We start from the raw sequence: 17,423 nt of genomic DNA, 5'->3' as shown, positions 1-17,423 counted from the left end.
AGGTAATCATATGAGATTTTATCTTTCTGAAGGGCTTGCTGTGGCTAGTTGTAAAATCCAGCTGTGGCTAGTCTTTCTGGCTATTTTCTGGTGATGCTTGAAATGCCCAAACCTAATCCCTGTCACTGCAGAGCTTGGTATAACAATAACAGTTCACTTTGAGGCTCAGCTTGATGAAGTATTTTCAACAATGCATCTTTTCCTCATCTTATATAGTACAGAACTATCTACTCCTGAAAAACTGGGTCCTTCCTGTGCAGGAAGGAGTTAATGATCTCTCTTGGAGCCTGGCTGAAGCCCTTCCCATATCTCAACCTTTGCCAGTAATAGCAAACTAGTGGGGAACTTAATCACTGACAGAGGTATTAAGAAGGAAGGAAACAGATTTTAGAGTGCATCAGCCTTGACAGAAAGACATGGGATTGGACAGAGAGGACCTAAAAGACACTGGGGATTTTTTTTTTAATATAGCATGAGAAAAGTGTTCAGTTCTAATACTGTGAGTGGGATTTTCACTGTGTCTCAGGGAAAGTAATTGCTTGCAAAATTGCAGTGAGTGTAACTTGCAATTCTCCTGTGAATCAGAGTAATACAAAATTAATAAGGCATATATTGTCATATATGTACCTGGGGGATACTTTTGAGACATTTCAGCTTCAAAAGGAAATGTTTAACCCATCAAGTTTTGGGACTTCCACAGTTTGCACACTTCCTTAGGCATAGAGTGGCTTTGAAGGATTTTTACCCCATTTTGTTCGTAGAAGGAACGTTTTCTTACAAGTTTTGTTTTCAGTTAATTTCAATATAAAAGTAACATAGCAGATACTGTTTTATACTGTATATTTGTTCTGGTATGTTTCATAAACTTAGGAAGCCGCAAAGAAATGAACAGATTTTCTTAGTTTGTTCACCAAGCAGGTAGAGAATTGGAGTTAGTCAGTTGCATCAACACTCTTAATGGCTTCCTAACTGAGAGAAACACTGGGTTTCAGTTCAGCTTCTGAATTGAAAACAGACTTTTTTTAGAAACATGTTTTACTTTCTTCAGTAATCCTGGGAGATATGCAAAGAATATACAGCACAGGCTGTTGTTTTACCTGAATTAAATACATGATGATTCTTTTATGTATAGGCTATGTGATCTCATAGAGTTAACAAAAATGAATAGTATAAAATCATTGTAAAATACATGCTTTGGTTATATGTTTGCAGAGGAGTGTGATGCAGGAAAGGATTGTCTGGTTTGATCTGTATTGAATAGAATACATTCTTAATTCAATTGGTTTTGAAACTTTTTAATTACTGGGTATTTTCTGGTATTATCTGGAATGTCTTAAATTTCTGAAAGAATGTATTTACATCTGTGTAGTGTTGATATTCAAAGCCTATTGAAATAAGTAACCTACACATTTCTGACATTAAATATTCTGTTCTATTTCCTATGTCTTGGGAACAGACATAAAAGATTGTTGAAATAAGAAATTTGTTTTCTTCCAAAAAAATTGGTGTGTATTTATCTTGAATATTATGTCTCAAGTGCTCTAGATAAAGTTGACAGATTAGCTGGAGGTTGTAATAGAGGCCTAGTTATTTCTTGTACATGTGTAATAGAAATCTCATCAATTTTTTAAAAGAACTTAAAAGCTCACAATTTGGTTTACAGATTAATCCATTACTCCTAAAATATAACTATTTATGTAACAGTCTCTGGGAATATTAAAGGAAGATAAAAATACTGCTATATAGACTTCACTTTGCTACTTTATATTCTATGAAATAACATAGGTTCCGACTACATCCACTTGTATCCCTTTGGGAATATGAAACAGATGGCCAAACTTGGCACTTCATTCTGTGGTGATAGCCAGTACCAGAGCGAGCGAAGCTGCCGTTTCCTTTGCTGCCTTTTTATCTACTATTACAACACAAAATTAGGGAAAAAAGTGGTAGTGCAGCACTTGTTTTTCAGTTTCTTACTTCATACATCAGTAAGTCGCACAAAGGCTCAGCAGGAAGAGGCATCTCCTTGGTCAGCAGTGTAAAAACAGGAAGGAGGAAGTCTATTGCAAATCTGGGTGTACTGATTATCAGTTGGTGTTTGGCTGCAGAGGATGTCCATTAACAGCCATCAGCGTGATCCATTGCTTATCCAGCATGAACAATGAGTGCTCTAGTGCTGCCACTACAGAATAAGGACCCTGCTTATAGGAAGTAATGTTAACTAACAAACTGTACTCGGCCCTTTCCTGCTCATAGAAACAGGATACTATTAGTGAGAACAATTGACAGAAATGGCACATCCAGGAAAACCAGGCAAGCAAAGCATAACAGCTAAACTAAGATTAATAAAATCTTTTCTCTGAATAGTCCGTAGATGAGTTCTGTGTTGTTCTGGCATGTAATGTGAGCTTTTAAATACAGTGGTGAGATGTAATTATGAGTAAGAATGGTAGAACTGGAACATAGGTAGCATCTGGCACTGAAAGGCTGCTTACGTTTTAAGAAATGTGCTTATTACCATAACTGCAATTGAATTACAGGAAACACCTGGACATTATTTTATAAAGCTTTTTCGGGTGTATGCAGCCACCTATATGAAATTACTCCATGGAAAAATCCCTACGAAGTTTGCAGCTTGTGTAAACAGAAAATATCTTTGTATATTGTATGTAGGACAGAGGAAGTTTCTGCAGTGTTTCCTGTGAAATTGCAGCTCAAATGGAGTGTGTGATACAGTATCATGGTTAGGGATGCCATGGTTATAGTCACAGTGTGACAGGGCTGTTTTAAGGGCAGAATCTTAATTTGCGATGTCAGTGTTTTCTGCTTGCACTGATCCCACTGAACTCATCAAGCATATTTGAATTGTAAATATTACTTTGTTTTTGAATTTTATTTAGTACAGCTTGGTGGTGTTGTTTCATTTTGGGATTTTATTTCAATGAAAGGAGAGATAGGGAGACCATCCAGGGAGTTACTTCTTGCAATGTGTGTATGGGAACTAGTTGGGAGCATCTCTAGCATCAGGACAAAATTGGCATTGGTAACAAGATATGAATTCTTGAATTCATATTCTAAAAACATGATTATCCATAAGAACAGTTTCTTCATTTGAGAGTTGGTACATTTGTGTGTGTGTGTTTTGTTGAAAGTATTACTTTGGAAAATTGAATAAAAAATGCATGTTTGGGGGGAATTTTTTTTGTGCCTTCATTTAATTGATCGAAGTAATTAGTAATTTTTTTCCCCCATGGTGCTTAATGTGAAGCTCTACAAATGGATCTTTTTCTCTAGCTTCTGTTGAAGGTCAGAAGTTGCATGGTCAGACTTGCATTCCATGTCAAACTCGTACAGCTGTTGTACAGATACGTGTAATTCCTGTCATTGTCACAGCATTCATGGAGCTGTAACTGATTGGCACTTACTGAGTGGTTATCAGTATCCTGAAAGGAATGTGTACATACAGTTTTTAATTGCTTCATATGTCTTGTGCAATCAGGAAATGAAAAAACTTTGTGGCAATATATGCAGGGGTGGCGAAACCTGCAATTCATCCTAGAAATGGGACAGAGCAGGATGGTTTGGGGGAGGTGTGAAAATGGTGAAAGGTGGCAAGTCATTAATAAGGAGTTTCTTTGTCCTGTAAAAAGATTGCTGCTTTTTTCTTTTTTTCCTACATGTTTTTTTTGGCTATTTTAAAATACATGATCTGTTTTAAAAGTCTCTGCTGCTGCTAGAACCTATTATAAATGATTACTAGAAGAATTGTTCTCTCAAAAAGTTTACAGTAATGCTTCATAAGCTCAGATTTGTCTTTCATGAATATGGATTGCAATTAGAAGTTGAATCATTGCCCATTTAAAAGAACACACAAAATAATCCCAAAACCTTTAAGAAATAGTAATTTTTAAAAACTCCAATAGGATTTATTAAATATTACTTTTTTCTTTATCTAGTAGACTGTTCTAGTAATGATTTTTAAGTGAGAGAGTTATCACCAACCAGGAATTCATATTATCTTCTGAATTAGTGTTTTCATATGAAAGTATGGAGATTTTATTTTTAATAAAATAAACTCTTCAAGTTAATTTTTTTTTTTGGCCTGACGCCTGAGTTCCTGAGCAGTTCTTCTCTCCTTTGAAAGTTACAACTATTGCTACAGATATGAGACAAAATTCATTTCATTCCCATTCTGATTATTCTTGAAATCTATTTTTCTATGTAAAATAAGAAGACTGCAGTAGAAGTTTTACTTAGGTCTGATTATTGTAATTTTCTGGTCTAGATGCCATAGATGTGGAGCTAGACTGGAGATGAGGAGGGGGAAAAAGCAAATTTGGGGTATTTGCTGAACTTCCAAAAAATGATTTTGGGCTCCTCTCCTTTTACAGTTAGTGGTCTATATGCACTTCCATTGTCTGCCCTGCCAGTCAATGTATTAAATTAATTTTTGGGCTTATACAATTTTTTTTTTTTTTTTTGCTTTTAACTTTTTATTTCCCTCCTTGTTGCTGAAATTCTTGTCCTCTTTTACTCCCACCTACTCTCAGGCATTTAAGGACATATATCCTGATTGCATGCCCAGAAATATTTGCATGAAATGATAGCAGAAATATGATTTCAAAGGGAGCCTGTAACCATTTGTGAAGACATTTATGATACTCACTAAGAGTGATAATGTATATGTATGGAGTTGTCATTATGGAATAGATAGATGATTTCAGGATAATTTATTTGGAATATTAATTTTTTGAAGGGTTGTGTGGAATTCTTGGCATATTAAGTTTTAGTTCTCTGGAGATTTTTTGATTACTTAACTGGTGATATTTTTGTGCATAGGATGGTGCCCTCTGGTGCTTCAGTATATTTTTGCATGTAAACACAAAAGTCATCAAGAAGACCTATTAAATACATGTTTTTCATATTGTGTTTCAGTTTTGAAAGTAAAAGTTTTAGGAAAGTTTTTCACAGTATAAAGTAAACTTATTTTATTGTTTTCAATTGGAAAATGGTTGCATATCTGCAAATCCTCCTTTGTTATTGCTTGAGAGCTTAAAATCTGTTTTTGCTTGTCATTCTCCCTTCAGCCTGCCTGGTAAGAAAGATCAAGGTAAAAATATCCCCATTGCAATAGAATGTGTCCAGTGAACTCAGACGTTTTGCTCCTTTAGGTCACTCTCTGACTGCTCCTAGTTTATTTTTTTGTGTTTTTCAAGCACTTTCTGCACTAGCTTGTTTTTACCTAGACTGGCATTAATATGACTCATCCAATTGTTGGAATGAGTAAAAAAAAAAACCCAAAAAAGTCTAAAAGTCTCAGTTTATATACAGAGTTCTGGGAATATAGACAGATATCTGCAACACATTACCAGGAAAGTTGCTCAGCTCTGCTTCTGGTCTTTACAGGTTCCCTGCTTGTCCTGTTGATTAGGAAAGAAATCAGTACCTGCCCTATCACTGATTTGCTGTACTGGTGGCTAAGTAGTCACTCAAGTTAAAGCTCTTTCATTCCAGATTCAAAATTGATGATGTTGTGTTGGTTTGGGTTTTTTGGGTGCCAAAATCAAATATAAACTTCTGTCTGCAACATTAGTGATTCTCTCCTTTTTTTAAATCCAGTCTGAAGACTCATACCAAGAAAAATACTTTCCTGTCAAAGTTTCATGGTATGAATCAACCACTAGTAGTCTATAGTTGTGCAGATCAGATCTTGAAAACATTTTTATTAAAATCTAATAATGTCTTTCAGTTTGACACAGTTCAAATTTGTGCTGTATTTCAGACCATCAGCATCCACTTCAGGGGCCCATAAAGCTCTTGGGGCTCTTCATTCAGGGGTGTATAAATGTAAACAAAACCTGAAAGAACTGTGTGTTACACACAAAAATTCCTTTGGTATCCTAGGAATGACACTTCCTACTGCTGGATGTGAAGCAATTTACAGTGAGAGGGAGATTTTTAGGGTGGACATAATTGCATGTAATTGTCATCTCCTGAAGAAATGAAACTGGAAGGGTTACTTCTTCCTCACTTGCTGTCCAACAGAACTCTGTGTGTGCTATAAATTCAGTTAATTTTGTTTTGTAATTTTAAAGAATTATCTCTAGGACGCTTTTAGAATTTCATGTCTCTCCAAGATATTGCAGTATTGGTGATTTGTCTGCTTGATAGGTTAGCTCTCAAAAGTGGAGAATTGTTATCAGCATCTCTTGCAGTGTCATAATATGTTGAAATGTACATTTGCAGATAATTATTAAGAGGTAGCAATTACTTTAGTTAGAGAGCTTTGAAATAAGTGCATGTATGGAAAATGAGTTTCAGTATCAGAAGTAAACTATGATGTGTGATTTTCCCTAACAGGTAAATCAGGTGTGTATTGTCTCAGTTGTGTTTGCAGATTTGAGAAAAAGCCTAATTTCTATCCGTGGCCAAAGATGGCCTGGCTCTCCAGTGTACACTTATATTTTCAAAAAGGATGGTGTTTTAGGCCAGACATTGTTCTGAAGCCCCTGAAACTCTATGTGTGACGTGTCCTCAGAGGACAGTGTCCTAAGGGAGTCAATAAACCTGTTTATCCATCTTCTTCTTACCTAGATGAGAAAGTTGTGATACGAAGTGTGAATTGTTTTTAAATACACTGACGATTTCTTTCTGTAAAGGCAAGCAGTTCTGTCTCGGGTTTTTTTTCACTCATGTGCTGACGAGCGTTGATTTGTTGTTCCCACAAGATGGAGCTGTTTACATATGTAATTAACTTGGAATTGATACTACTAGTGCATTTTAGGGAGGTCTGTCAAAACACTGGCTTAAACCATAGGTCACAATTTTATTAGTATCCTTAGAGAAAAGGATACAATGTACGAGACAAAACAGTAACTATTATTTTAAGAAGGTAGGGTAATCTTGTGATTAAGGTATTGGGAGGTGCACGGTATTGCTTTCTTCCCCCTTATTTTGAACATTTACTCCCTGTGTTATTTTCAGTTAAATATTGCGATAATACCCCTGAGATTAAAAACCAGTTCTTTATTATGATTAAATTTAAGCATAAGCAGCCTTAATATTGAGGAAAACATAATCAATACAGATTTTTATAACAGTGGAAACTGTATTGCCTATACTACATTGGATGTACTTCCAGAACTTCTGGCTGTTCTTTCTGGAATTTTTGATAACATTTTAAAGAGAAATCTTCTGATTGCAAAGGGTTTCCTTTTGCCAGTATTGTAAGAACATGTCTGAAAGTCTTGGCACATATGTGAAATGGATTAAAAAGTTATCAAGGCAGCAATTGGATACCCCCAAATCATCTGGCAATAACTAAATTCAAAACCACAGTGCATTGCTACCGTAAAGGAAGTTTGGTGGTTCCTCTTGTACCCTCTTTTTGTAGTCTCATTCTCTTTTTAATTATATTTTCCTTACTGACTTTACTGCTGCTTTCTTTTATGCTTACGTGACACAATTTACAGTTTGGGCACGTAGTGATAGATAGAAGTCCCCTGTCTTTGTGATAATGATGCTCCTTTCTCACTTCTCTTTGAGAACACTGGAAGGAGACCTAAATTTGGAGGCTTCTTCCACTCTTAAACAGAGGGCTGAAGAAACAGTGATAAATTGAACTTCTTTTTCTGTGAAAGTTTTTTTGTTTTGTTTTGTTTTGTTTTTTTTTCTTTAGCATACAGTGCACTATAGGTAGTGAGTCCAGCCCAATTTGAGGAGGCTCGTGCTTGCCAGATATCTGTAAGGACACTTTGATGCATCTGGTCTTCCTAATCTTTTTTTCTTCTCCAAGAACTCTGAAGACAGTTTGATGCCCCTCTGTGTCCACCCTGTAGCTTCCAGCATCTCTGACCCTTTTCTTAATGGAGCAGCACTCACATAACCGTAATGTGTATTTGCTACCACATCAGTCATTGAAGCTTTTTCTCATCCCTTCCCCATTTCTGTACAGGTGACAGTGCTATGGTCCACATGCTTGTCCCTATGTGTTCTCATGCAGAACATGAGGCTGCCTCATGAGGCCTGACTCAGTGCCCACTGTGTCTTGCACCTTTATTTCCTCCCAGGCCAGGATGCTGCTTCTTCCAGCCAGCGCTGGGTTCTGCATGTGGTATTTCCCCCTGGTGATGCGGGTCCTCCAGGGGGATGACCATCCACCACAGCCCTTTAAAGCTCAGTCATCCTGGGCGGCCTTGAGGGAGCCCTTTCAGCAGTCTGGCAGGAGCCTCAGGAGGAGACACTTATGAGCACACATTTGCTCCTTCCAGCTGTGATTTCAAGCTGTGGTGGTAGAAACGGTGAGGGGTAAACTTCATGGGTGAAAAATCTTATTTTTCCTCTGGTGCACTTTGGAGGAAAGAACCTGCTTTCAGTACCATAGCCTTATTTTCCTGTCATAAGCAAAATGAGGTATTCTTGGAAATTTTGTTCAGTAGATTTTCCCCCAGAATAAGTATCTATAACAAGCAGAATATAAGGAACTGGCTTTCTTCCTTCGACATGTATGACAGCATATTGCCTTTCTTCTGTCATTTAAGTTCAGTTGCTTCTCTGAATATATCATACAAGGTCAAAAGGAACTCCAAAAGTATAAAGAATCATATTACAAGAGTCTTTTCAATCTCCTCTGCATCCTTTTCTTCATGGAAAGGTCATATTCCTGTCAGACATTCACCTAGAGGTTTGTTGCACTGATGATGAGCTCAGATGTCTGGTTAGAAAAGAGAATCTTGAAGAATATGGGAAACCACACTTCTCCAAGAAGACTAGGAGGGAAGTAGTTTCTTACTACTTAAGAGTTTTAGAGGCTTTGACTCATGGTTGCCTGGGTCTTGAACTAAAGACTGTACTTCTGCAAGTAACAGTCAAACTCCTGGAATTTCAGCCTTTTGTTTTATTCATGTTAATATTTTTAAAAATTTTTTTCTTAATCAACTTTTCCTTGTAAATATCTGGAGAAAACTTTATAATTTCCTTTATAATGAAAGGAAGCCAGTGGCTAAAAAAGCAATTTAAAAATTTTTAATAACTTTTTTTTAACACTTGTAGTTTGCAGTACAAATGTGTTTGTATATGTATGATTAAATCATCCTCATATTGCTGCTCTCATTCTATGTGAAAAGCTACTTCAAAACTACCAACCTTTGCTGTTGTTGCTGCATCAAATTATTAATCAATTTTTGGAACTGTCTCTACCTTGCCTTTGTTGGGAGACTCCATACCTTTGATTTTGGTACAGTCCTATGTAAAACCTCTTCTCTTGCTTACTCTGCCGAAGTCTAAAGCTTTAAATTTCCCTCTGCCTCCTTTGCTCCTTCTCATGCTCAAGCATTTTTCCATGCAGATTTCTGTTTCTGATGCTGCTTAACAAACTACACCAGTAATTTCTTCCAAGTCATGTTTCCTGCTGGAGTTCTAAGTGAACTATTTGAGAATTCGTAAAGTAAGCCAGAAGACCTGATTCTAGCCCTTCCTGACAGTTTGGTGCTGTGGAGGAGGCAGCCTTAGGTGTGTGCACGTCGTGGTTTTGCCTTGGGAGCTGTTGGGTGTGGGCAGGCGAGGACGGAGCCTTGGGGATTGCCTTTGCCAGGGTCCGGCTGCTGCCGCGCGGTGCTCCGGTCATTCCGGCTGGAGGCACCCGAGCCTGATTGAGTTGGATAACTCTGCTGTTAGGAATACCAGGAAAGCAAATTTGTATGTTTGCACTTCTTTATATTTAGCAAAGAGTGGAATTTGGTGGAAAAGCGATCCATGCTATTTGAGGTGGTTGGAGAAACTGATTCTTTTGTACCCATATTTGAGCATTAGGGCATAAATAGCAGACCAGTGAGGCTCAGGTCAACCATGATGTAACTGGTTAAGCACCTGGATTAATGCCATAAGGGCTGGGTTTTGTGCCATCAGTTCTCGGTTTTGTGCCATCTTTTCTTTAATGCCGATTTTGATGGAGTGGATCCACCAAAAGATGCCACTAACATCAAGTTTGCTTGCTTTTATTTTCTTGTTAAGAGAGATAGGTTTCAATAAAGATGGTTGCTTACATGCTATTTTCAACTGGGGAAAAAAGTAAACTTTTATTTTCTTATTTGGATTTAATAGGTCTGTATATGATGACCAACCAAATGCACATCAGAAGTTTATGGAAAAACTTGATGCCTGCATACGTAACCATGACAGGGAGATAGAAAAGATGTGCAATTTTCACCATCAGGGCTTTGTGGATGCTATTACAGAACTTCTTAAAGTTAGGGCTGATGCAGAAAAACTAAAGGTAAGAAACAAGTTTTTCAGTGTTTCCTATGTCATTGTCTTTAAATCTAAAAGAAGGAACTGGACTCTTCTACGGAAGATTAATTTAGTGTTTATCACATGCACTGTGATGTTTGTAGTAATTTTTTACAAGTGAATTGAACAGGATTTGTGATTAGAGCCATTTTTCCTGATAAAGTAGTTTATATTTACAAAGCTGAATATTTTATTAAATCTCATTTTGATTTTTTTTAAATGTATGTTTTCAGAAAATGCTATCAAATTATTTTGCCTTTTTTTAAAGGCTTTCTCAGAAGGTGAAGGACAACAAATGCTAAACACATTATTTCTTAAATAGGTCTTTTCCTAATCATATTTTTATATGTCAGACCTTAGAAGAATTTAATGTCCTTATTAGAAAACTAAAAATACCATAATTATGCACGGAAAAAAACTCTGTTCTTTACTTTGTAATGAGCAGGAGAGTAGGTGATGTTAGTAGTTTTCATGATATATGAGAACCAAGATTTCCTCACAGATCAGAATGCAGAATAGTGAATTATGAGATCCGTCCCTTTTAGCTCTCCTTACACTTTTGAGAGCAAAATATGCACACCAGACAGAATGAGCATAGTTCATCAGAGGTTATGATTAGAAGACCATTATATAAAGGATATTCAGATAACAAGAGACCAAATACAGCATCAATGAGGTCATTGAGCATCTTTGTTCAGAAATTAATGAGATTTTTAATAAACTAGAATGTGCTTCCTTATTATGATGACCTAATGAGTCACTTACTATGTGGGAAAATCTGAGGTTGAGCTTTGCCTGCACCTGCAGCATTAAAATGTTGCTGTGGTTTGGAGATTTCCACGTTTGATGTTAATCAACCACCCAGTGTTTGCATTCAGCAAAGTATGAATGTTTAATTACCATAAAATGCAATCACCATTTCTTACAGACAATGAATGGCCCATAGAGCTCATTGAGGTTATCAAAAAGGGACCAGTGGTCAATTGGGTCAATGATTTGAATTGTTTGACAGACCTACAGAAACAAGGAAAGTTCAAAAATCCCAAGTAAATTTGAGAAGTTTGCCACAGAATCTGTTAGAAAGAACTGTCATAAGTAATTGAATTTAACAAAAGCCCTTTGCGATCAAAAGTTCAAGTTCAAGCTGTAGAGTTAATTTGAATTTGCATTTCTTTGTTCTAAGTTTCTCAGGAAGCATGATCTGATTACAAGGGTGAGCAGTCACATCAGGGCAATATATGCATATTTGTCTAACAAAGGTGAAATTATTTTTAAGGTCCAAGTTACTGATACCAACCGAAGGCTTCAGGATGCTGGGAAAGAGGTGAGAAAATGATGCTTCCTATATGGACATTATGAATATTTGTAGCCAAATAAATTTATTTGCATAATTTAAGTGTGATTTTCTTTCCTTTTTTTTTTTTAAAAAAAAACCTTTAAGGTGATAGCCCAAACAGAGGAGATCATCCGATGTAGAGTTCAACAGCGGAATATTACAACGGTTGTGGAAAAACTACAATTGTGTCTTCCAGGTGAGTGACCTACAGTGAAATATGATGGCAAATTAAATAAAGTAAGTCACAATAGCCAAAAGGAAAAGTCTTCTGTTTTTTTTTTTTTAAGTTCTGGTCCTGTAACATCCAGTTTAATGAAAAAAAATAATAGGTTTTTAAAAGATGTCATGAAGGTTCCATGTCTCTTGCAATATTTGACACAGAGCAACTGTGACAATGTCAGAAGACAGTGAGACATTTAAATGGTGCAAACCATGTAGCCACGTACAGCTTTGACTGAACTAATATTTTTAATGTGGTAAACAATTTGTTGCTTGAGAGGGTGGGTTTTAGTGTTTGAACAGTGGGGAAAATACTAATGATGCCCTTTCAACATTGTACTTTCAGCTCTGTGTCACTGCAGGTGTTTTGAAATAAACAAAAGGGCTCTAAATGTTGTTTCAGGAAGGTAATATTGTAGGATTGCACACAGCTCCATGAGGGTTTTATCCTGTTTGTCATATTTGTGCAAAGTAGATTTGAGAATTTTTCTTTGTGAAGTCTTCTTGTTGACATGTTCTGAGTACAGTAGGTGGTACTGTTGCCTTTTTATGGAGACAGGCCATGGACTGGTAATGCAGATTAGGTTGTGGCATGTAGTAAGTGAATGAATATGTTTGATATGTATAGTGTTGACTGTTTTGTTAATCTTAATACTTTTTAATTTAAAAGCTGTTAAGAGTTCAGTTATTGTTTTCCATTTTAGCTGCATTCTAGAATATTTTATGCTAGGTTTATCACATTTAGGCTACAGTAGGAATTAAATAAGGTAAATGTAGCACATCCTTTTCTATTTCTAATTTTGCCCTTTACAGTACATATTTTCCTCTTTTATTAACTAAAGCCACAATAAGACTCACAAGTTAATCTGCTTGCTTTTATGCAGTGCTGGAAATGTACAGCAAACTAAAAGAACAGATGAGTGTAAAAAGGTGAGTAAACTTATTTCTATGAGAAAAAAATGTAACATTTGTAAGTAAATCGACAGAATAGCAAACACGTTTGTAGACAAGTAAGTGCTCTTAATCTGTACCTTGGTATATGTGTAGTCTTTGTTTCCTGACACTGGTCTGTATTTTAAGAACATTTGAAAATGTTTTAAAGAACTTCTAGGACCTCAGTGATTGCCATGAGAAATAATGCTTACTTAAATGGGTATGACATGTAGTGAAATTATGATTATAAAATATGAAATGAAGTTTACTGGTTTTTATTACTTAAAGCACTTTAAGAAGCAAGAAAAAGAAGATCCTTAGCAACTGAAAGTCTTTCAGAGTACATTAATATCTGATTAATATATCATGATATATTTAAATTAAACACATAATACCAGAAGAAAGGACATTTTACTCCTTATACCTTTCTTTTGACCTATCTGGTTTCTCTATGCTTTTTGTGTAAATGGGACTATGGGAATGAAGTGAAGATAATGTGTTGTTTGGGGTTTTTCCCTCTGTGACAAATTGACTTGTTAAAAAGCATTAAAACTATATTTAAAAATTAATTTCTAGGATAATAGTTTATAACCGGTGCATGACCAGCTGCTCCTTCCTATCATGTGCCCACTTTTCATTTTCTCAGGGAGTCACTCACTGCTGCTGTAGTCCCAGCATCCCCAGTTCTCCCTCCCTCCATGGCAGCTTGGCTGCCCCTGCCCCCTGCTTTAGCTTCATCCTGTCCCACTGGGGCTCTGCCTGCACCTCACACACCACCCCAGCAATACCACTGCTGCTGTTTTCTTCTTCATGATTTCCATCTCATCACTGCCACCGTGATCCCTGCCTGCTTTTCACAGCGCCTCACTCACCCCGATGCTCTGTGCCTACCCTTTCTGGGCTCCTGGTTGCTGGCGGTGCCTCTTTGTGCACTTGGCACCACTGCAGGGAGCTCCTGCTGACAAGTCTGTCTGGACAGGGCTGTTTCCATTTGGAACTAGCTGTGCACGGTCAGTTGTTTGCAGGGCTGCTATGTAATACAGATTTACTTTTGGACTGATTGTCTGGATTTCGGTTTCTGAGTAGCCTACACCTCCTACCATACTGTTGGACATCTGAAAACCCTCAGCAGCAGCCATTGTGGGAGCAATCAGCTCCAAAGTCTGTGTGCAGACATGTCGAAATGCTTCAGATTAACTGTACGCATCAGATCTATGGACATTGCAGCAGATCTGATGCATCTTTGACAGTGATATATGTGTTATATGATACCTGTGCATGTTTGCTCTCCAGGAGGTCTGCAGAAATAAAAAGCTTTAAGAATGACCTTACAGCTATGGCACTATGGTGTCTCTTATTACAATTAAAACTTTCTATATGTGAAGCAGTGTGGTAGATCTCATCAGTTTGACTGCTAGACAGTGTTACCTCTGAACAGGACACTGCTTCAGCATCTGCTTCGAGTAGCTGGCACATAGTAGTAGCAGCAGAAGCAGGTTGTTGCAGTGTTCCTGGAGCAGCTCTGCAGAAAGATGTAAACAGTCCCCTTGCTACTCCAGTCAGAGATCAGACTGAAGAGTGTGCTGTCTGAATTACACCGCTTCCCTCTGCAAGGTCTTCTGTGGACAATGCTACATTTAGTGTCCTGAAAATGTTGAAAACATTGGGTTCAGTGCCTGCATTCTGCTCTACCCTTGCTCTGTCAGGCAAGGCAAGCAGCATCCTCGTTTTAGAATTGCAGGGCAAGTTGTAGCTCCTAATGTCATCGTGTAAAGATCATTTAGGTGAGATAAAATTGCTGATGGTTTTTAGCATTTTGACTCTGTATTTGCTAGTGCTTTTGTAGAGTCCACTGATGTTTGATGGGCTTTCCGAGAAGCCATCAGTACTCTTCAAGTCTTAAAGACTTGAAGATAAGTCAATAATAATTTGACTGGTAATTTTCCCGTGGAAGTTGTTGCCAGACAGGAAGTCTTAAAAGTCAAAGGACTCCTGAATTGAGGGGTTTGGACATGTTATTGTCATACCATAGAGAGATCTAAAGGAGAGGGGAGATGCCATAGCTTTGATGTACCATCTAAGCAGAAGGCTTAGACTCTGCTGCAGGCTACTGCTGCAGCTCAGGTAACTCTTTCATTAGCTATGCTACAGTTACTATTTTGCCCATGACTTTCCAATTCCCTATAATACAGACTACAGGTGGCTATTCCGTGGAACTTGCAGGTAATTCAACTGGTAATTTCCTTGTGGCTCAGCAGAGTGCATGTATTCTGGCTTTTATCACTACTAAAAGATTGAGCAACAGCAAGAACATCATAGTGTCAGTGCAAAGACTTGACAGCTGATGTGTGCACATAAAAGGGATTTCAAAATTGATCTTCCTAAGTTTTGCTGTGAAGAGCTTTTTCATGGAGGAGTCAGAGTAGGAGTCACAATCCAAGACATTACAAAGCAATGAAGACTGTTTATTTTAGGCAAAGATAATTTCTCATAAACCTTCATTGAGATTTGTTAATGCAGCAAAGCTTTCACTGCTCTTTTTTAATTAAAAAAATCTTGACTTTCTCTGCTTATGGCCTTTTGGAACATATTTTCATTATTCTGTTGTCTTACAGTCTTGCACCATGAATAAAATTCTCAATTCTAATGCTTAAAGGAAGGGAAAACAAAAGTATGGATATTATATATGTTTGCAGGTTACTTGTTACAGGAAAAAGATTGGAATTCCGTTTCCTTTTTTCATGGCAGACCTCTTTTAAGGTAATGTGGGATTTTGGATTTGGAATATGTGCTGGTTTTTGCAGGTGAAATGGAGGTTTACAGAGAAGTCCAAAAAACCATCTGTTGATAGCAACTTTTGGTCCTTTACCAGCATGGGTAACATTTGAACTGATGACCTAGAGGTGAAAGGCTCTGCATCCTATTTATCTGTTTCCTGAGCCATGGATAACAGAAGTTGACAAGAACTGTAGTAGTGAGAGGAAGTAACTGCAGAATCTGCTCTAAACAGACACAGTTGGCTGGAAAGAGCTGCAGAGGGTTTAAAGTCTTAGCTGAGGAAGCACAAAGGAGAAGAGTGATTTCTTTGCTGCTCTTCCAGCCGCCTAGTGGGGGCTATGCACTTATAGAATTCGAGCTTGAATTTGAAGTCGGAGATAAGGTCATCACGCATTTCATACAGCTCTGTTACCATGGCCTTAGTGCTTGGATTTTGATATGTTTCATGGGAGGCGGGTCCAAGCTGCTTCAGGTGGTTGTGGTCTAATTTGGAATAGTTAGAACTGGTATTTTTGCAAGTCTTTTTCCACAGTAAATATTACAAAAAACCCAAATTTATATGATGGGGTTATTTGATACTGAAATGTCAGCTGCTTTCTTTGTCACCATTCTCAAGCATTATTAGTTTGATAATTTCACTTTCTAAAAAAATTTTGTACCACATCATTATTGACAAAAAAGGTATTCTACATATCTTGTTTTTTTTCCACGCAGAAGCTCTTGAATCTGATTTTCAGAAATACTGAGCCTTTGATTTACTTTACAGAGGTTTCACAGTTAGTAGTGCCTCTCTCTCAGTTCATGGTCATTTGGGCAACTGACAAAATTTGTATGCTGGGAAAGTTTAAAACTTACTTTTAAAGTTGGCAAGGCAACTAGATTTAAAAACAAAATAAATACTTGTGGGAAAAGGATTTCAATTGCAATTTCAACATGTCACCTTCAGGATCTCTCTGAATATGGTTTTTCTGTAACATTATTGAAAAATCCCAAGGAACTCCCTTAAATGTGTTTGGTAGGAAAATTTTAGGTATTTACTCAGTGGAAATGTAGTAAGCAAGAGTATACAGTATTTCCTCTAAGGGAAGTGCTAAAATTGGAGAATACTACTATTTTTAATTTGTAAACTGGGTTCGCTTCCTTAATTAAAATAAAAAGAGGATTTTGTCTCTCGAGTTTTTTTCAGCAGGAAATTTTGGGATATGAGTATGTGTTTTTTCACTTAATAAGATTGGGTGCAAATAAAGTATTCTCAGTAAAATTCAATCTGAGTTCGTCTTGCTCCTGATTTGTGTAATTTCTTTACTGCTGTAGTTTAACTTGATGGGGCTTTTTGTTAGTAAGTTATGGTGTTTCTGTTTACTGCCTCCAAACAACACTCTGCTGATAAAAATCGTAAAAGTTCTCTTTGTCATTTAAAGCATAAAGGAATGCTTCATGTACACTAAAGTAATGGTAGTTTTCTTTTAATTTTGGGTGTTTTGTGTGTTGATGTTTTATATTCTGTACAGACCTGACTGTTCTGTTCCTGGGGCATTTTGCAAAGAATAAGAAGATGCAAAACACTAATATTAATCTTTGAGGGTGGTTGGGGGGGGTGATTGTTTCTTTTTTGTGAGCTGTTTTTAAATTTACTTTTGTGTTGTGTTGGGATTTTTTTCCTAGTTCTTGCTGGTATTAGAAGGTTCCAGTTTTATAGTTTAGAGATTTTAGTAAGATCCATTTTCTTATTCTGATGTTGAAATGGATCAGTTCTGCACAGTCTTATCATATGGCCCATATTGGTGTTTCAAGCTTGTGTCTTCAGTTTAGAAAAAATTACAAATTTTGCATCAAGGAGCATATTATCATAAGATCAGCTCCGAAGAAG

General features: G+C 37.0%; 1 protein-coding gene across 5 annotated transcripts in view; it reads left to right on the top strand.

Moving 5' to 3' along the window:
- Positions 1 to 17,423, top strand: part of EXOC6 (exocyst complex component 6) — an 87,943-nt gene that overhangs the window by 10,793 nt on the left and 59,727 nt on the right. For all 5 annotated transcript variants that reach the window (XM_038139966.1, XM_038139964.1, XM_038139963.1 and 2 more), the window contains exons 2-5: positions 10,102 to 10,273; positions 11,564 to 11,611; positions 11,729 to 11,819; positions 12,727 to 12,772. In XM_038139966.1, coding sequence (XP_037995894.1) covers positions 10,102 to 10,273; positions 11,564 to 11,611; positions 11,729 to 11,819; positions 12,727 to 12,772 — 357 coding nt within the window. The remainder of the gene's footprint in view (positions 1 to 10,101; positions 10,274 to 11,563; positions 11,612 to 11,728; positions 11,820 to 12,726; positions 12,773 to 17,423) is intronic.

This window comes from Motacilla alba, chromosome 6, assembly GCF_015832195.1.
Source record: "Motacilla alba alba isolate MOTALB_02 chromosome 6, Motacilla_alba_V1.0_pri, whole genome shotgun sequence".
NCBI lineage: Eukaryota > Metazoa > Chordata > Aves > Passeriformes > Motacillidae > Motacilla > Motacilla alba.
The sequence above is the reverse complement of the archived record's forward strand: the minus strand, read 5'-3'. Positions and strand labels throughout refer to the sequence as shown.